The sequence below is a fragment of the Papio anubis genome, chromosome 10 (genome assembly GCF_008728515.1).
Source record: "Papio anubis isolate 15944 chromosome 10, Panubis1.0, whole genome shotgun sequence".
Taxonomy (NCBI): Eukaryota; Metazoa; Chordata; class Mammalia; order Primates; family Cercopithecidae; genus Papio; species Papio anubis.
In genome coordinates, this window is record NC_044985.1 from 54,109,567 (window position 1) to 54,131,026 (window position 21,460).

Genomic DNA, 21,460 nt, shown 5'->3' on the forward strand with positions numbered 1-21,460 from the left:
GGAGAAGTGACATTGTACTATTTGAGATTTGATAGATACCATTACCTGATGCTGATTACAGTGTATGTATGACACCATTGGAATTTAAGTTTTTCCAGTAAATTATAATTGTGCCAACACATATATTTGATTCAGGTACAATAGAGCGGTTATGAATCCAAGTCTTACTCTTTTAAAGGAGGTTAAGAAGCCCTAAAACTATGTGAACAATGAGTTGAGGGTACATTGTTACTTAATCTGTTGGGGGTGTTTTTAAACTATTTGGTCATTTCCTTTATATCAGCACCTATTTCCTTGATCTGCAAAAAGGCTTCTTCCCCAAACCAGTTTCCCTGAATTCATTAGTATCATCTGGTATGTCATCATACTGTTAAGGTTCAGAGAAGTAGATTGAAAACATGCTTTTTATCACTTTACAAGGGTTATTGGGAGAAGAGTGAAACCACTCTGGAATGTGAGTGGAGGCAGGGAAAGGACGCGGTTGTCTCTGCCACTACCATGAACTCAACCGTGAACCTCAGTAAAATTACAAGATCCAGCCTGCGGTGCCCCTGCAGGTGGCTTGGTACTAGCTGAAACCACAGATGTTAAACCCTAAATGCCAAGGGTCTGTTCTAAGTATTACTTGGTAGAAGAATTGAGTTGCTGGGGTTTTGGGGTTTTTTTTCTGCTCTGTTTAATGGATTGTAATTCTGCCCTTGCAATTTGCCTGAGGCTGATTAAAACAATGACTTCAGCTTTTGATTTCTTTTCAACCTGCAGCAATGACCTTTAAAAACAGATTTCTCACTATTTAACTGCCGAGTTTTCCCCAGTAATCCTTGTTCACTCTCTCCCTCTTCTACCTTCAAATGTGTGCATGCATGCAATCACATACACACACACACACACACACACAACACCACATATTATATACACTAATGGGTTCTTGGGTTCTTATGTAAATGAATAACTCCAGAAAGATTACTTCGTAAAGTGCTGAAGAAGCTTGACACATAGGAAGTTAAAGATCCTTTTACCTTCCTAACAGAAGAAATAAATCTACACCTTGCTATAATTAGTATCTGCTATCTATGTATACCTTTATCTATCTATCTACAAATGAGCAAATAAGTTCGTTAATATTAATTTTATGCTGGTGTTACTGATTCTTGCTGCTTAGAGAAGTTGGGTATATCAAATACTGTTTAATATGATGAATGATAAGATGATGATTTCTTGGGATTCTGGCCAAAACTGTGCTTAGATGAAAAATGGACAGATACTAGAATAAGTTCCACCCAAACAATTATCCTATTTTAAAATCTATGCATGGTATTGTTTGATAGATATAGCCTTAAGTTCAGGGACAAGATACAGCTCACGTAGTTAAGGGTATCCAGCTGGTGTCTCTGTCCATATTTGACTCTCAGTAGAATAACGTCACTCCTCAATGGTGTGCTATTGTTTTTCTCATTCTAGGTCCATTATTATAGAGTTATAGTAAAATAAACGTTTCTCTTTCATTGTCTCTGTTATCAAAGGGTGTATTGAATGAAAATAAAGATTTAGAAGAAATAGTCAACATCACTGACCTTCGTGTAGTAACAGTACTCCGTTCTCAGTTTTGAGTAATGTTTTCATTCTTGTATGGAATCCACTGAATGTAGTGATAAGGGAGTGATCCCTGGGTTCTCTCTATGGCCATAGAGGATTTTGTCCTAGATTCTTGAGGACTGACATCTTCGAGCCTGCACCTTTTCTTCCTCATAGCTGGGGAGTGAAGGGAAGAACATATCCTGTCTCACCTACATGAAGTTCTTGCAGCCCTGTTTGTACCTACCTACATGGAAGCCTCCAATTCCACAGGTGTAATTGGCAGACAGAAAGAGGCTAATTGATTAATGAGTCACTTTTGGGCAAAATATGTTAGTCAATATAGTTCATAGGACTAGCAGCTCAAACAAAGAAGCTAGCAGGCCCAGTGATGGGATATTAGAGAGGATTGACACAGAAATGGTTTTAACCATAATGCAGATATAGAGATTAAACTACAGTGAAAGCTACAACACTTTAGGAGTTTATTTCTTGAGAATAATTCCTCTAGTATTTGAACCAGTTTGGTGCCCTCTGAAGCTCCTTTCCCACTCACTGGCTGGGCCAAAGATTTGAACAAAGACCCTCATCCTCTACCTCATCTATGCTCACTGTTGTCTTAGGGGAACTCCCAGCCTCTACCTCTGGCTCTGTCTTTCCCGTTCTTCCGATTCTATTCTTACGCTGCACCCATTTCCTTGGACTTGATGGTACAGGATTGCCCTCATTCCCACCCTACTTGATCCGTGGATTCAGACACCAGTTTCCCCTTTACCTGATCCCTGAAACCTAAGACCAGTCCTGCTCTGCACACTCTCCTGCTCCACTGCCTCACCGAAAGCAAACTCCAGGAACCAGTCCAAGCCAAGACTTTCCCTTTAAACTCCAACTTGCAAACTCTGTTTGTCTGAGAAGCCAGCCTTGGCAGCCAACATACTTATAGACTCATAACAACAAGTAGGAAATCTAGGAAGAGCAATATAAACTTTACTGGAATTTGAAAACATCTGAGCCATTAAAACTACAGTGCCTTACCACATACTTTTGATTTAGTAGAATGTTTTTTGCTATTTATCCATTCATTTATCTATGTCTTCATTCCTCTGAGCTTTGGAATACTCAATCCAAGTAGCTTTTAGTTGGACATCTGTAATTTTCACATTAAACGAGGAATTCTTCAGCAAAAATTGATAATAGATGCTATTCTCAAGTGGCGCACTAGGTGGAGCATGTGAATTTAAAGGAAATTAAGATCTATAGTTACTAATGACACAAATCACTTAATAAAATTGAAAAAAATTAAACCAAATTTATTTTTATTAATTTCAACTAAAAATAGAGAAATATAAAACAATGTAACACTTTTTATAAGCTTATGTAAAGTCTAGGATAATGTTTTTAAAGGAGATAAAAATTGAAATAAATAATGCTTTTTCTCTACAATAGACCCTCCAGACCCCATAGCCAGACGAGGAAAGTTAAGCAGGCAGCAGTTTCCAAATAACACTAGCTGGGGAAAGCAAAAATAGTGTTACACATACATATTTTTTTTTCTGGTTGAGAGAATGAAGTGGTCTTTATCAGAGTAGAGAAGTCTTGCCTCTACATCCACTTCTAGATTGCCTATTTCACTTTTAGGAGCAAGTGTTTCTAAAGAATGTGATCGCCTGTAAGTAAGGAAAGAGGCAGTTAAAATTTTTTAAAAGTTATTTTTTGTTAATACAATATTATTGGAGAAGATTTTTTATAGGAGTCAAGCTCAGATTTACAGACAACATCTGCATGATTCCTGGAAGTTATATCTGTGAGACAGATTGGCATAGCATACAGTCTGCTTCAGGCTCAGAAGATACCAGTTTTGATCCTAGTGATATTGCATTGTGTATATTCACACTGAAAATTAAAACTTTCTACTAGACTGCATCTGTTTGTGAGACTGCAAGGAAGGTTTTGTCCATGCTTCCATTTTTAGTTGGCTATAAAAATGTCATCCAATGTGAAGGTTGGTACTCCTGAAGGAGCTCAGGCTGCCATTAAGTCCAGGTCAGGTTACTGAAGGAAAAAAAAACCCTGGAAAACTCACCACTGGTTCAGTGGTATTTTGAATTCTGACTTCTTTCCCCAATCTGCCTGTTACAATTTACTTCTCAGAGTCTTAAGATAGCTACTCCATGCATTCCTTCCAGGGTATTTGGTTGTCTTCAATGAGGAGACAAGAGTGGAGAGTGCTTACTCCATCTTGACCAGAATCAGATCTGAGGTAATTTTTTAATTATTGATTTTCTTTTCTTTTTTTTTTTTTTTGAGACGAAGTCTCGCTCTGTCGCCCAGGCTGGAGTGCAGTGGCGCGATCTCGGCTCACTGCAAGCTCCGCCTCCCAAGTTCACGCCATTCTCCTGCCTCAGCCTCCTGAGTAGCTGGGACTACAGGCACCTGCCACCATGCCCGGCTAATTTTTTGTATTTTTTAGTAGAGACAGGGTTTCGCCGTGTTAGCCAGGATGGTCTCGATCTCCTGACCCTGTGATCTGCCCGCCTCGGCCTCCCAAACTGCTGGGATTACAGGTGTGAGCCACCGTGCCTGGCCTAAATATTGATTTTCTTTGTCAAATGATGTGCAGAATAAACTCTGACTTAGCTTATTTTATGCAATTATGAGATGTAAATGTAGGAAGGTGACAAACTAGCTGAATTTAATATGGTAATTAAATTATTTCATGAAAATGTGGTATAATTTTTTTTTTTTTTTTTTTGAGACGAAGTCTTGCTCTGTCGCCAGGCTGGCATGCAGTGGCTTGATCTCGGCTCACTGAAACATCCATCTCCCGGGTTCAAGCAATTCTCCTGCCTCAGCCTCCTGAGTAGCTGGGGCTATAGGCGCAAGCCACCATGCCCAGCTAATTTTTGTACTTTTAGTAGAGATGGGGTTTCACCATGTTGGCCAGGATGGTCTCAATCTCTTGCTTTGCGATCCGCCCGCCTAGGCCTCCCAAAGTGCTGGGATTACAGGCGTGAACCACCACGCCCGGCCAATATTTTGTTTTTTGAGTAACTTCAAGCAAAATTATTCTTAGGTTTTATGTGAAGGGGATTTTGATCAGAAACATGTTTCCTCCTGCTGTTTTATTTAACAAAATGGCTAGCTAGAGGCAGGCAGCAGCTCTTGAGTTTTAGTAAAAATCTGTATTACAAACCAATTTGATTTTTCTTTGCCATCACCAATATGTAAAGACACAGATAAATAATTATGTTTAATAATTTTAAAATGCTTAGGTTATAAATTTGATTTGATTAAATAAAAATTAAGCTTCATTCTACTTTGGACCTTTATATGAATTAGCAGCAAAACTGGTTCTAGGACTGGAGATGACTAATAGCATGCTTCAAATATCCCTTTTCAAATTTATCAGTGATGGAGATTGAAAAATAAGATTTACTGTAATAGGCTAGAAAGAGAGAAATGTTTTATCTGGCCATTTCTATTTCATTATAAACTCAAGACTCAATATGAAGAGCTGATAAGTTTGCTTCTTCCTCTTTACCTACTTCTGTGAAATGCATGCCAAAGGGTGGGGTGTGCATCAAGATTCCATGACTTCTAGCTGGTACTTACCATAAAACTTTCAGTCAACACTAGCTTCTAGGATCTAGCTAGATGGTGGGTGATATCCTCATAAGCTGTGATGATGATGGGCATAAAAGTGACAGAGAAGAACCAAGAAGTTATGCTTCTGGGCTAGTGAATTTACAGTATGTAGGAGGACAGTTTATGTATGATTTTGTTTAGTCAGTGATATTTGGAGTAATGTGTGTAGTTATGCAAATTGATTCCAAATTTTAACAAGGATGTAAGAATAATAATTAGCACATGTTTTCAACTTTATTGCATTTTTATATCCATGACTATATGTGCTTTCATAGCTACCTGGGAGATAGACAGATCAGTCATGAGTAATTCTATTTACAGATGAAGAAAACTGATATACTGGCTGTTAAGGGATTTGCTGAGTGTCTTATACCACAATGCTCGCAACTCTGAAACTAGGGTCCAGAGCTCTTCTAGCCAACGTGATCCCCCCCATAGGACTGAGTAAATAAATAGGTACATATTCATAAAGCATAATACTACCCAGTGATTAAAGTGACTGAACTAGGTAGGTAGGTAAGTGGGTAAGGTAGATAAGTAGATAGATAAATAGACTTTACAAATCATCATGTTTAATGAAAAAAGTAAGCTTACATTATAAAACCTAAGTATGATATCATTTTTATAACTAAACATACAGAACCTGTATATTGCTGATGGGTACGTATATGCCTCTGACTAATATTTGAAAATAGACTGGAAGGAAACCCATCAGATAGTGGTCACCTCATGAGAGAGGAGTGGGATGGGACAAGGGTCACAAAGGGATTTCAAATAAATAAGAAAAATCATAAACAATGATCAATTATTTGTTGTTTACTATATTAATCTCTGGAAGTGTTATGTAGGTTAAAAACTATCACAAAAGTTGGGGGTGGTACTGGTAGATAGAGCAAGGGGACCTCAAGGGAAGTAAGGCATTTAAGGCTGTACCCCAGTGAGAACCATGTGCCTGACACTGAGCAGAAATCAGAGGTGTTTATTCTGGAAGTGCTGTCTTTGGCGTTTAAGAAAAGCAAATACATATATTAGGTGAGCCCATTTGGTAACACTCCTCACTCTGGCAGAAAGTAGACCTGAACTATGGAGATCACTTTATCCCAACAGTTCTACAGTGGCAGGAGAAGCTTGGGGACCTGGACCGGACTTCCTGTCCCTGTCACTGACGTCTCTGAACATATCATGTGATAAGATTGTGAATGAGCCATTCTTGCTGCCCACTTTCTGCTACATCATTTGCTGTCTTAATGCTTAAACTCTCTTGATAAATTTCTAGGCATGAGAGGATGCATACCAGAAGACCTTATCATGTGGAAGATGCTGAAAAATACTGCCTTGAGGATGATTTGGTCAATCTAGAGGTTCTGGATGAGGTACTAAATATTTAGTAGACAATTCTCATTGCAGACATTTGTTTCATGTGGTCTGACCTTTCTGTTGTAGAGCATGTCCTCCTCAGGTCATTTGAAAATGTAATGGTTTGTGTAGCCATGGGATGAAGCTCAGGGAGCATTCAGTCACTGTGACTATGATCCTGTGCTGTGTTTATTTAGATAGCCCCTAGAATCATGAAGAGAAAAGGATTTGGATTTTTCCAATAAAGCTCTTTATAGTGTAGCCTTAATGGTGGATTGTATCAGCTGAAAATATTTTGTTTGATAAAATTTGACAAAATATTTCAATTAACCCTTAAGAAGTTGTTTGTTCTTCATAAGAAAGAGCTTCATTTAGGGAAATCATGAAGTTAATATAGCTTGAATTCTAAATTTGAAGTCTCTGATAATCCCTACTTAAAATATGCATGTTTAATAGTGCTGTTAATTGCACTGGACCTGTTTATGCTGAGTCTAACTCTGGGGATTCTTACTTTCAATGTCTAAATCACTAAAGTGTAATAAAAAGTGTTTAATTCTGTATTTATGCCACCTAGGTTTTTAGTGCAGTGCTTTGAGAAATTAACTTACCGTTTTGTCTGTGCTCTATCAGTAGGAACAGCCTATTAAATAAAATTTTAAATACAACATTTTGACTGGTTGAGATGAGTTCTTTTCACAATAACAAGTAAAATCTTTCTTGGATATCTCAGTGTCTTTTAGCAAGTCCTAAGTAGGCCTAATTCTTTCAATGTATTCCTATTTTTTCTTTCAAGGCAAATATTGGCATTGTTTTAATGAATTAGGATCGTTAGGGTCATTGTATGATTTAAATGAACTACTTTCATCTTTTAAAGAAAGATGTTCTTGGAAGAATAAATTTGTTGTCATTTTTAGAATCTATCCCTTGATTGGAAATAATATTTACTCTCAATACCATTTATCCTCTTCTTAGGATACAATTATCCATCAGTTGCAGAAACGTTATGCAGACTTGCTAATTTACACATATGTTGGAGACATCTTAATTGCCTTAAACCCCTTCCAGAATCTAAGCATATACTCTCCACAGGTAAGAGATGTTTTAAGAGCATACTGCTCCTTAATAGGAAATTAAAACTCACAAGGGCAAATGAAAAGAAATAAAAAGTAAGAATAAAATTATGCTACCCTAGATGCATATACTCCAAACTGCAGATAGTAATGTAATACAAATGGAAGTTTTACATCTTGAGGATACCTTTTTAAAGCAAACTATAACAATCTTATTGAGTGCTTACTGCATGTTGGACACTGGGTTACCTCACTTTTCACACCCTGTGGGACAGGTACTGTTGTTAAACCTAGTTGGCAGACGAGGATACTTGGCATAGAGTGGCTCCCTCTTGCTAGCTCACGAAGCCAGTAAGTACAGAAGTGAAATTTGAACTCAGGCCTGCAGGCTCCAGAACCTGTACCCTACAGTCTTCCTAATGCAACAAGTCCCCTAATAAGTGACAGAGTCTTGGTTTCATGGGCAATAGGTAGTGGAGTATTAGATGGTCCAGGGGAAAGTTTCCTTTAATTATTTTTCCTTCAGTTTTCCAGACTTTATCATGGGGTGAAACGTGCCTCTAATCCCCCCCACATATTTGCATCAGCAGATGCTGCTTACCAGTGCATGGTTACTCTCAGCAAAGACCAGGTAAGAACTCACCTTCCTTTCCTACGGAGTCACACGGTTAAGACATGTTCTGTCTTCCTCGACAGCTCCTAAGTCTTCCTGAAACCTTTCCATTCTGGTTGCGGGTGCCGACCCAAAGAGACAGATGAAATGGCAGCTTTGTGGAACTTGTGCATAGATAAAGCCATAGCATCAGGAGAATGTGAAAATGCTTTTCAAGAAACATAAAGCATTCACATCAAGAGCACTCATTTTCTCTGATAAGATATAATAAAAATGTTTCTAATATGAATATGATGAGAACAGTGCAAACACAACCTGATTACACAGCAATGATTGTAATAAAAATAGCATATAGAATGGCATAAGTGAAATTCTTTCCTATTAAGGTCTTAGAATTTTCATGATTCTGTCTTTTTTGTATGAAATATTGCACAGAGGTTGACAGCGACCATGCACCACACCATTTAGCTGCTGAAAAATTGTGATTGATTGGGTAGAGAATGAACAAACCTAAACTCAGTGCTAAACACAGGCTCATCCATTTTACCTTTCTAGCCTTCTAATTCACAGTGCTGATATATCTAACCTTTCATCCCTCCTTTACTTTCAATAGGTATATTTTTCTTTGTTTCTTTATTCTGTTTGAAATAGAAGTAGTCTAATTTGGCAAGCAAATTTCCTGAGAGTATCACTGTGTGGATTTCCTAAGACCTGGGAAGTCCCAGCTTTGGGGTTTGTTGAGTAATAGATGACATTATAAGAGTGTAGATTACAAAATGGAATACATGGATTCACTGTAGCTTAGAAACTTAGCTCCTCCAAATTCTTGTTGTTCCATTGTACAGATGTACCATAATGTATTTAATCAGTCCAAGATTTACAAGTCCCAGAGACTTGTAAAATGTCGATAGATTTCATAGGGAGGAAGTAAATGGAGAGAAATATATATTGTTTTTAAGTTAAAAAGTCACCTCACTGCGTTGTCTTTTTTGACACCATTTCTGACACCCAAAGTTGTATTTTTTCCAACACCAACCAATTCTCCAAGCCCAGCTGGGTGCCCGACGATTCAGTTCAATTCTGACACTACCTGGAGTTAGCTCAGACTCCACAGATTAAGTGATTAGTGCTACAAGAAGGTTCCCACTTGAGATGCCAGCTGCAAATGGAGTACCTCGGCTTCTCACACTTCTGCCTGGCCGAATACCAGTCCAGGGGTTCTTGTGACTCTCTTTAGGTTTGATGATTCACTAGGAATGACTCAAGGAACTAAGGAAAACACTTTACTTACATTTACCAGTTTATTATGAAGGGTATAACTAAGGAACAGCCAAATAAAAGAGACATATGGGGCAGGGTATATGGGGGAAGGAAGGGGATGTGGCATACAGAGCTTCCATGCCTTTTCTGGGCACATCCCCCTCCCAGCACCTCGATGTGTTCACCAACTCAGAAGCTCTCTGAATCTCGTTGTTCAAGAATTTGTATAACTTAATCTTAAATTCCCCTCTTCTTTCTAGAAGTTGGGAGGTAGGGCTGAAAGTTCCCACACTCTAATCACATGTTTGGTCTTTCTAATGACCGATCTGAAGCTATCTAGGGGCCTCACCTTGAACCACCTTGTTAGGAATAAACTGAGGTATGGTTGAAAGGGGCTCCTTGTGAATAACAAAAGATACTCCTACCACTGCTGGAAATTCCAAAGGTTTTAGGAGCTCAGTGCCAGGAACCAGGGACAATGCCCAATATCTAATTTTTATTATACCACATCCACTAATTTCCTTTATACATAAAGAGTTCCCTGAAATGAATGATAAAAATATCAACAATACAATAAAATATGGGCAAACAATATGGACAGGTCACGTAAAAAAAAAGCCTCTTAAGCAAATGGAAGGAGGCCTCATTCGTAATTTTTAAAATGCAGAATAAAGCCACACTGAGATACCATTTTTTAAACCTATTAGATTGTCAAAAATCTAACATCCTGTTGGTGAGGCTACAGGAGAGCAGGCACTTTCATATATTGGAATAGTCCCCAGGAAAGCAATTTGGTAATATGTATCAAATTTACAAATGTATTTACCTTTTGATCCAACATCCCCATTTCTAGGAATTTCTCCTGCAGATGAACCTGCATAAAAATATGACTTATGTATAAGGTTATTCATTGTAATATTGTTTATAATTACAAGGAAAAAACTCAAATATCCCAATATGGACTGATTAAACTGATTATGGTACATCTGTACAATGGAACAACAAGTAGCTATACAAAAGGTTGAAGAAGGTCTCTTAAATAGGAAGATTCCTAAGATCTATTTCCCAGTGAAAAATTAAGGTGTACAGTAGCGGATGTTATATGAAGCACGCAAGTTGCTTCTGTGCTATAAATTCTTCACTTGACGGTCCATTTTCTGTGCCAGTGCATTGTCATCAGTGGAGAGAGTGGCTCTGGGAAGACAGAGAGTGCTCACCTGATTGTTCAGCATTTGACTTTCTTGGGAAAGGTATGGACTAATCTGCTTTATGTATTGTGGCGAGAAGTTCCTACAGAGTAACTGCATATTTTATAAATGATGGAAGTACTGTTTTGTTTTGTTTTTTTATTGAGGCTTACATAAAGACATTCCATCTTTGTTATGTTTGCCTCCTGATAGCAAGGCCTCTTAAGATGTCAGCATGCTATCCTTCTTTCACACCGGGAGGAGAATAATGCCAGCGCAAATTTACTAGATTATTGGCAATTAATTTTCATGTTTTCAATGTAATAGAAACATTCAGCCATTAAGTAGTAAGAGTGGTTAAGCACTAGGAACAGGATCAGGGGAGCCACTATAGTGATTAAAAGGATGGAAAATAGAAGCCTTTGAGCAAAAGTTGAGGGAAATGAAAATTTTCAGCTTGGTGAAATCGATATTGAAAGAATGACTTCAAAACTAGTCTAGTAGTTACACTCTGAATGTATGTACTAGGTGACTAAGAATGTATGGAATTTTTATAGATGAGGTTTATGGACTATTATGATAAATGCCAGAAAAGTTGCGGGATCTATTTAAAAATCTTTCTAAACTGGTTAGGCGTTTTATCTGTCAAGGGTTTTAAATGAAATATGGCTGGATTTTAAAAACTGCTGTCCTAATCTAGCCAAATCTGATTCATATGCAGATCTGGGGAGTTGCTCATATGAGAAAATGATGCTGGTGGTTGATGCTAACGACTCTTTATAAAAGGGCAATGTGGATTTGGGTGGGCAACGGATGGGTGCCCGGCAACTTTGCTGGAGTAATGTTTCTGGAGTCTCTTCTTGACTGTTCTCTGTTTGGCACAGGCCAATAATCAGACCCTGAGAGAGAAAATTCTACAAGTCAACTCCCTAGTGGAAGCCTTTGGGAACGCATGCACTGCCATCAATGACAACTCCAGCCGTTTTGGAAAATATCTGGAAATGATGTTCACACCAACTGGAGTTGTGATGGGGGCAAGAATCTCTGAATATCTCCTTGAAAAATCCAGAGTGATAAAACAGGCAGCGTAGGTGCACTACTTTGTCACTGTGTTTTTGCCCTGCAGTAAAAACCGGGGGGGAGGCGCTTTGGGAATTTTAACAGTTAAGTTTTCATCCTTGTTCTTAACATTCCCCTACTCTCCCAAGGGCAAAGAATGATTTAAGCAAAGGATCAGTGGTAGATTTTAACCTGAAAGAAATTAATGGAAAGAGTACAAAGGGCTGGGGTAGGTGTGCTTTGGGGATGGGTATGCTTGTTTCTCCTGAGTTGGTTGTGTCAGGTAGAATTTAGCAGCATTGCAGACATTTTTTAAGACCCTGAGGCCCCTTAAAATTGAACTTGTTTGTTAAAACAAAAAAAAGACACCAAGAATATTTCACACGTTAATTTTGTCCTTAGATTGAGGCAGAGAAAACAATTATTCTGTTTTTAAGGAAAGCATTTGGTAATAGAAATCAATAGCACAGACTTTGATCTGGGTTCAAATGCAGGTTCTGATACTCACTGTGTGACTTTGGGCATTTCACTGACCACCTCTGTGCCTCATCTGTGAAATGGAAATGCTACTAGTGCTGACCTCATGGGTTTGTTGTGAGGATTAACATGTTCATTTATATAAAATTACTTAAAAGAATGCCTAGTGTGGTACATCCTATCAGAGTATTAGCTACTCTTCCTATTATAATAATATAACCACTAGTGTGGTACATGCTATCAGAGTGTTAGCTACTCTTCCTGTTATAATAATAACTCTTCCTGGGGAACATCACACACTGAGGCCTGTCATGGGGTGGGGGGTCGGGGACAGGGGGAGGGATAGCATTAGGAGATATACCTAATGTAAATGACGAGTTAATGGGTGCAGCACACCAGCATGGCACATGTATACATATGTAACAAACCTGCATGTTGTGCACATGTACTCTAGAACATAAAGTATAATAAAAAATAACAATATCTTCCTTTAATAATAATAGCTATTATAATTATTAATATTAGTAGCTATTATTATTATTGTAGGACACCAGAGCTTCTCAGGAGCATGGTTCCGCACTTCCATATTAATGCATTATTGAATCCCTGCTGTTTGCCAGTGCTGTGCTTTGTGTTGGCTCGTAAGAGTAAACTAAATACAAAAGATTCTTGTATTCATGGGGCTTGGAGTATGCGGTATACAAGGAAGGAGTAGGGGAGAATCACAGGCATTAAACAAGTAAACTTAAATGTAGAACAATTGTAATAAGCACCAGAAAGCAAAGTAGCTGCTATTAAGGTGAAACGAGAGAAGGGAAGGACACATAACCTAGTCTAGGGAGAAAGAAGGTCTCCCTGTATGTGAGATCACAGGATCACTAGGAGTTAGGCAACGAGGTGGGGACCAGAGTAAGGAGGAAAAGTGGCAAAGATAAGACTGAGACCAAATCATGCAGAGCTTTGAAACCAGGATGAGGATTTCAAACTTTTTTCTAACGGCGATAGGAAGCCACTGAACGTTTTCAAGCAGGGGAGTCACCAAACCCAACTTGCATTTTGAAATGATCACACTAGCTTCAATGGGGAATGGATTGGAGGAGATGCAAGGATTGTGTTGATATGATTAGGATGCTGTTGCCAAATTCATGTGAGAGAGAACGCTGGCCTAGACTAAGGTGGTGGCAGTGGAGATGGAGAGAAGTTGAGGAGTCTGAAAGATACTGTGCAAGTAGAATTTACAGGAATTGTTCTGGGCTGAGAACCCAAGCATCTTCCTCTATCATGTACTTGCAGTTTCCTCACACAGTAGGGATTGGCATGAACATTAAACAAATGAAAGATAGAGTCAGAGTCATTTACGCTTCCCTGTGGCTTTCTGATTAATTTTTATGAGGTCCCCTGCTTCTGTCTCCCCAGCTTAGGATTGTTTTAAAATTTAGGGAGCTACCTCTGACAGAATGGAAAGCATAGTGTTCTGTGTTCAAATGTAAAGTGGTCTTTTACCAAGATAGTGTGAGGAGAGTTCTCGGTCACTTAATGTGATATGTTGCTTGTTAATGTAAATATTCATATACCTTACTTTCCTCATATGCAACATGGGCATAATAATGTCAACCTCACAAGGCTCTTACAAGAATTAAGTGAGAGGAAGAGAAGATGGGGCCTGTGCCAGTCCTGTTCATCCAACTGTTGGGGTTCACCCCCTTCTGGGCACACTGTAAGGTTCCTGTGTGGCTGGGTGTGGTCACATAACTGGTTCTGGCAAGTGGGCATGTAACGGCAACCCTCCAGAGTCTGGCAAAGTGTAAGACGGGGACTACTCTGCCAGCCACAGCTCATGAGTGACTGCAGTGAGCACAGCCCCACCACTGACCTGCCATGGACAGGTACTCTGAGCAAGAACTAAACCTGTGTTGAGTTAAGCTACTAAGATCTTGGGGTCTTTATTACTATAACGAAACCTAGCCAATCTTGACAGATAAAGGGATGGAAATCAAACTGAATTGATGCTAGCGATGGATATCAGCAGGAAAAGCTTGGAAGAATTGAGAACTAGATGGATCTGTAGAAAAACTGTAGGAAGGTAAGACTGAGATAGGTCAGCCAAAGCCTGCACATGTAACAGAGATTAAAGAACAAGTGACATTCATCTCAGGCCTTTTGGTTCCTGTCTCAGTGAAGGGTGCCACCATCACTAGATGCTCACGCTAGAAATCTAGGAGGCAGTCTCTAGGTTTCTTTCCCTCACCATCCTCATTCAGTCTATTAGGACGTTCTTTTGGTTGTTTCTCCAGAATATATATAATATTTAAGCTTACTCTTATTTTCCATCACCACTACCATTACCCTATCTGAGCTATTATGCTTTCTCACCGGGACCCCCTGACTGGTTTCCCTGTAGCGATCTTGGCTTCTTATAATGACACTCAGAGAACATGAATCCCTTTAGTCCTGTATCCCTGGTACCTGGCACAGTGCCTACCATGACTGGCAATTAAGATGTTTATTCATTGAATAGTCACATTTTTCTATTTATATGTATATCCTATAACATCATGTTGTACATCTTAAATATACACAATAAAATGTATTTTAAAAAAATAAAAATAGGGGCTGGGCACAGTGGCTCATGTCTGTAATCCCAGCACTTTGGGAGGTCAAGGCAGCCTGGGCAACATAGTGAGACTGTCTCTACAAACACAAAAACATTAGCGGAGGATGGTGGTGTGTGCCTATAGTCATGGCTGCTTGGGAGGCGGAGGTGCAAGAATTGCTTGAGCTCAGAAATTTGAGGCTGTAGTGAGCTATGATCACACCACTGCACTCCAGCCTGGACAACAGAGTGAGACCCTGTCTCTTAACTGAATTTATTAGTTAAGAAGTCACAGAAGAGCTTTGACAGGATAAACAATCAAAGGAAGATGAGGATACCCAGGAGAGGCTGAACAGAATGGAGGCCATGCCACAAAGGGGGATAAGGGGAGAAGAAAGACAAGATTTCTTTCCATGGAGCTAGGTTGACCAAAGAAAAGATTTGCCAAAATCCAAGGGTATCTGCAGAAGAGACTGTTCTCCAGAGGAAAGAAGGGGATGTGGAGCAGTGCTTTTCAAACTCTCTGTGCTAAAGGATCAGTTTTATTTGTTTGTTTGTTTGTTTTAAATATCCCACCCATTTTGAACTAATACCTTTGTAAAATGCAGTGAAAATTAATTATCAGAAAAATTATCATGCTCTTGGATGTCATGACAATGTCACTTGCTATAAAATGTCTAGGCATGTACTTTCCAGTTCCTTCTCTTGTTATAAACTGACAGCTGTCCACAGACTATGCTCAGAGCTGACAGCAGTCCACAGACTATGCTCAGAGTAGCACCTATCTGAAAGGACCCTGGCCAGGGTAGCCTAAAAGAGGTGGATGGCAGGAGACCAGACTAATGAATGACATTTTGAGTAGTATTTTTAAGAATACCAGCTTGGGAGAGTGAAGACTTCAGTTCTGGACCAATCCTGCTCCCTAAACTGCTGTGAGACTTGCAGGCCACTTTCTGTCTAGGGCTCCAGTAAAGTAGAGGATTTGGCTGATGTCTCTAAGCTGGACCTCACTGTCTCTGAAGCAACATGTGGTACAAACAGAAGGCAGTAGGCATTTGGGCTGCAATAGAAAGATTTCAACATACGCAACCTGAGCTGTTTCCTGTAAATGTCCCATTCTTTGAAACCTTTTGCTTGTAGTAAAGTGTGTTTAATAATGCAACATTATGACAGTTACTATACTAATCCTATCACTGTTCTGTAAGTGGGATTTATAATATTTAATTGCCTGAAAATACAAATTTGCCGTGGGATAATTTTTTGCACAGAAAGAAGATGGTGTAAAATAATTGGGATGGGGAAGCCAGAATACATTATTACTAAAGTCTCTTTTTTTTTTTTCAGGGGAGAGAAAAATTTTCACATATTTTACTATATTTATGCCGGTCTTCATCACCAAAAGAAGCTTTCTGACTTCAGACTTCCTGAGGAAAAACCTCCTAGGTAAGTGTCAGGGGGGTTGGTTGTTAATTTTTGATGAATGTCCAATTAGCAGTTGACAAACTTGGAAGTAAATGGAGCTGTTTTCCTAACTGGAAACTCACAGTGTATTTAACTAAAGTGCCCAGGATGAGGTGGCAGGAACTATCTCACCATTTTCATTGTCTAGAAAGTTCAAAAACTCAACTGCACATGGTTTATTTTTTCTCAGCCATTTGCATCATTTGGCAAGCTGAAGTGGGAGGATCACTTGAAGCCCGGAGTTTGAGACCAGCCAGGGCAACATAGCGAGACCCTGTCTCACTATGTTTTTTTTTTTTTTAAGTAGCTACTCAGGAGGCTGAGGTGTGAGGACTGCTTGAGCCTGGGAGGTCGAGGCTGCAGTGAGCCAAGTTTGTGCCACTGCACTCCAGCCTGGGTGACAGAGCAAGACCCTGTCTAAAACAAATAAATAAAATAAAATAAAATTAGCTGGGTGTGGTGGCATACACCTGTAGTCGAAGCTACTCAGGAGGCTGAGGCAGGAGGATCACTAGAGCCCAGGAGTTCGAGGCTGCAGTGAGCTATGATCATACCAGTATACTTCAGGCTGGGCAACAGAGTGAGATCCCATCTTTAAACAAACAACAGACAAAAAATGGAAATGCCTGCACCACTTTCCAAGTCAATGCTCATTCTGTTTGGTCATGCTCCCCTTCATTTAGGTACATAGCTGATGAAACTGGAAGGGTGATGCACGACATAACTTCCAAGGAGTCTTACAGAAGACAATTCGAAGCAATTCAGCATTGCTTCAGGATTATAGGGTTCACGGACAAAGTAAGTGATCAAGAGAGAAACTCAAGTGGCAATATTCTTATATGAATGTGAGTAAAGATGTGGATGTTTCTCATTTGGGACAGGATACTTGCTTTCAAATGCCATGTTGGTCATGTTATAAGGTCTTGCTACTCAAAGTGCGGTCCCAGGACCAGAAACATTGTTATCACCTGAGAGCTTCTTAGAAATGCAGACCCTGAGGTCTATCCAGGGATGACTGAATCAGAATAACCATTTTAACAGGAAGCCCAGAGGAACATCAAACTAGGAGAGCACTGTTGTGAGGACCATGTGTTGATAAATTGTTATCATTGTCATCAATTCATTACACATGTAATAACAAACACCAAAACAATACTGTGGTTTGTTTTTGTTTTTATTTTCTGATTTAGGGTTGTTCCAACCATTAAAGTGAATGGGGGGTAGGAGTACAGGAACATGTAGATTACGTCCAAGTCACAGAAATATATTTATGCAAGCAGCTCCTTAGGTAACAAGACAAATTAATTAAAATCCTTTCAACTTTCTTGCAGTTACTTCCTTCTCCATGGTACACAGTTGCACATTATTAACTATAGCTCTAAGTACTGTACTACCTTTTTTTTTTTTTCTTTTGAGACAATGTTGCTCTGTCGCCCAGGCTGGAGTACAGTGGCGGGATCTCAGCTCACTGCAACCTCTGCCTCCTGGGTTCAAGTGATTCTCCTGCTTCAGCCTCCTGAGTAGCTGGGATTACAGGTGTGTGCCACCACACCCGGCTAATTTTTGTATTTTTAGTAGAGACAGGGTTTCACCATGTTGGCCAAGCTGGTCTTGAACTCATGACCTCAAGTGATTCTCCCGCCTCGGCCTCCCAAAGTGCTGGGATTACAGGCATAAGCCACCATGCCCGGCCAATACTGTACTACTCTTATCATCCTTGATACATCCTAGATACAGGCTGTTTGTATTAAATATATGCTAGGGGTGACAGACAATATTTATAACCCTGGGCTCAAATATTATTCTGTGATACATTATGTCATAGTTTCTGGGCTTCATGCCATCAATTTTGTAAAATATATAGATTCTTTTGCTTTTCCAACAAAGGGGGTGAATGATTAGGAGGTAGGTGAGAGTGTTAAATCTTAAGGGATTAGATTAAAAGACACTCCAGTTACCCTGGGATGGCCACTCCAGATAAAGGATTACTTCTGTGTAATGCAGTGTGATGGCTAGCCCTTCCCTCCCCTGCATGGTTGATTTTAGTCATAATAGCACCTTTTTTTTTTCTGTCTAGCCAGCTGTTAATTTTCTCTGTCAGCCTCCCACAGACCTTAAACTGACAGACAGTGGAAAATCCCAAAGGTCAGATAAAAATATAAATATATCTTCCTTGGCTCCTTAGAGGGGAGCAATTAAACAGGTACCAGCATTGTTAAAGGACCTTTGTGGTTATTAACTTATAGAACAGGCTTTTTAAAAATCAAAGATGCATCCCCAGAAGAGTTAAAGCATGGTAGGAATGGCAGTGGAGCAATTTAAAGTCACCTGTGTCATGCCAAAGTATGCAGGGTCACATGTCCTTAAAAGGGTACAGGAACCATAGAGAAGTCAAGGTTAATAATCATTAATAGAGTTAATGTTTTGTTTTGAGTACAAATATAGTTATAGAATACCGTGAAGAGATTGATCCTAGCTGAACCCATTTATGCCTAGTGTTCCATTATTGGAACGCTAACCATGTGGTAGTTATTTATACCCTACTGTTCAAGGTCATCACCAAGGTCTGATTGCAAAAATTCAAAAAATTGCAACCTCAGGCTTAGGTGGGTTAAAAGAAAGTATATAATGGTGCTGTTCTAATAACAGCAATGTACTGATAATAATAATAAAACAGATGCTATCTGTTTCAGGATAAACAACATTGAAAACTGTTAAAATCTGTTTTAGTACAACAACACTAAAGCATTAAAAACAGAAGAAATTTAGTATGTTAAGTATATGTCCTTGAAGTAAGCCATCCCTAGCCTCTCTGGGAAAAAAGGTGCAATAGAAATAAGTGAATGACTGTATGAATAAACATGAAAAGAAAAACATGTAAAAGATGGTGAACATTTTTAATTTGTGCCTGGTCTGTACTGTTAAATGAATAACCAGGATGTAACGGTGTCATGTGTGTATATTTTCACCATGTCCCACATTAATTCATACAGGAAATAAACCAATTTATATCAGCTGCAACCTTAGAAATGAAAGGAAGAAGCTGGATCTTATCTCTCTGACTCTGAATTCTGTAGTTCTATCTCTGCAGACAACCTGTTTTGCTGAGTTAACTCAGTTCACTTTATGTTTATAAATTCAAAGTAGTGTGACTAAATTCAGAAAGATCCAGTTGAATGTAGTCAGGAAACAGATGCCAAATGCTGATGTAACAGAACTTTCTTTTAGGTTTTTCTGGCAGACATTTCTAGATAAAGCTTAAATGAACTGGTCAATTCAATCAAAATTATGGTTCTTCTCCTTTCTTATAATGTCACTAGTTCCCTGCAGGAATCTCTTAATTTTTTCTCAAACCCTTAAAGCAAAATTATGAGTAGCAAACCTTCGTGTGGAGTCAGGAGCATGAATTTTAAATCTGGGACACCAGCCAAAGTATCTGAAAGAACACTTGACCCTGAGTTTATTGTAAAGAAATTGCCCTGGTGGAGGAGTCTTCCACTAATGATGATGACTTCTTGTGGAGGGTTGGGGGATTATCCCTAAGACCTTATTGTGAAGATTGTGCTTTTCAACTCTTATTTCTGGAGCCAAACCATACAATTATATGCTTGTCTTGCTGGTAGTAATTACAATATTCAATCAATAGGGTTTTAGAGATGTTTCTATTTAATGCTACATGAAAACTTTTTGGGCAGATGATCTATGTGATGGTCAAAACTGGACGTACACTATAGATCCCCGTTGGAGAGGTTAGGGAGAAGCCTTTGAGATCGGCACAAAATTTCTTCCCTTTCTTCAAAATAGATTATGAATTGAGAGAGTACTGCTCTGAAGGATTACATGTGAAAATATGACTTGGGAGTCTGGGGATTTCTAATGTCTTGATGACAGACAATAGGATACCATTGGCTTTTAAGATGCCAGATGTTGTAGAGCCTCTGCAAAGGAGACCGAGAAGTGTTGGAACAGAGCCTGTAGCGAGGCCTTTCAGCTGGTCCTGATGCAGTGCTTAGGGAAGAACTGATGAAAAACTGAAGAAACTTACAAAAAAGAAAGAAAGGAAAGAGAGACTGGGAAGGGAAGTAAATTCCTAGGGATATACCAGAGAAACAACTACCGGAGATGCTTATGAGCCAGGCCAAGGGGGATTTCCTTAGAGTAGCACCAGGCTAACAGAGAAAACTAAGTTTCCTCTCAACTTTTCAATTAGCCTCAACTCTGTCAAGAGAATATCTACATCAGTAAAAGAAGTGTCTTACGAGAAAAGATAAGAAAATATCAGATATCCTGCAGTGGGGCTTTGATGGAGAAACGCTCTCTCTTCCCCACTTTTGCTGATTGGTAGTGAAATAGTTTATACTCATCAACAATAAATTGAGAAACCCAGTTGGAGGACTTGGTCTTCTTGAGTGAAGCTATTCCACTTTATAATATAGAAAGTTGGAAAGTGGTAGAAATAAAAAGAGATAGCAGCATAGCAAGAGTCTGCAGAAAAGGCAGAGATGCCAGGAAAAGCTCTGTAGCTGGAGATGAAGCAAGAGAAAATGGACAAGGTAAAGAAGGTGAAAAAACCTTCCCTGGCTCTCTGTGGGGAGACAATAAGAAAAATTTGATCGAAAAGGTTTAGGACAGGAAGAGTAATCCCACAGGTGGACATACAACTGATTGAATTTTGCCATGAGTGTACATGATGTTTTGACCTGAACGCAGAGGCTCCTAGATCAGAAAGGGAGAACTAATTAACCCAAGGTTATAGGACTGATGGAGTCAAGTGGGTGGAATAGCCCAGAAATATAAACTCCTTGATAAGGTGAGCATTGGTTACCCCTCTGTAGTTCTCACTAAATCAAGGAAGGAGACCCAATCGATCATTAATTTCAGTGATTCACACAGTGTTTGAACCTAAATGTTTTTGCTCAGGGTCATAGATAGTTTTTCACTTTAAATGGTTGTCTAGGCACTATGCTGAAGAGGATATTGCCAGAGAAGCAACAGGGCAAGATGCTGGTTTCAAGGGTATAGCCTTTGACAGTCATTTTCTATGGTGATTATCCCAGTGGTGAAATGCCTGGAAGTCTTATTTTGGGAGGTTTCAGAGCTTGTACTGTAATACATGAAGAAAGAGAGAGAGAGAGAGTCTTTGTGTGATGCGTGTTTTAATTAC

General features: G+C 39.2%; 1 protein-coding gene across 1 annotated transcript in view; it reads left to right on the plus strand.

Moving 5' to 3' along the window:
• The window catches only part of MYO3B (myosin IIIB), a 485,789-nt gene that overhangs the window by 204,017 nt on the left and 260,312 nt on the right, over positions 1–21,460 (plus strand). The window contains exons 10-16 of the mRNA XM_031651705.1: positions 6,497–6,593; positions 7,549–7,665; positions 8,173–8,277; positions 10,686–10,769; positions 11,591–11,793; positions 16,180–16,278; positions 16,980–17,094. Of these exons, the coding sequence (XP_031507565.1) occupies positions 6,497–6,593; positions 7,549–7,665; positions 8,173–8,277; positions 10,686–10,769; positions 11,591–11,793; positions 16,180–16,278; positions 16,980–17,094 (820 nt within the window). The remainder of the gene's footprint in view (positions 1–6,496; positions 6,594–7,548; positions 7,666–8,172; positions 8,278–10,685; positions 10,770–11,590; positions 11,794–16,179; positions 16,279–16,979; positions 17,095–21,460) is intronic.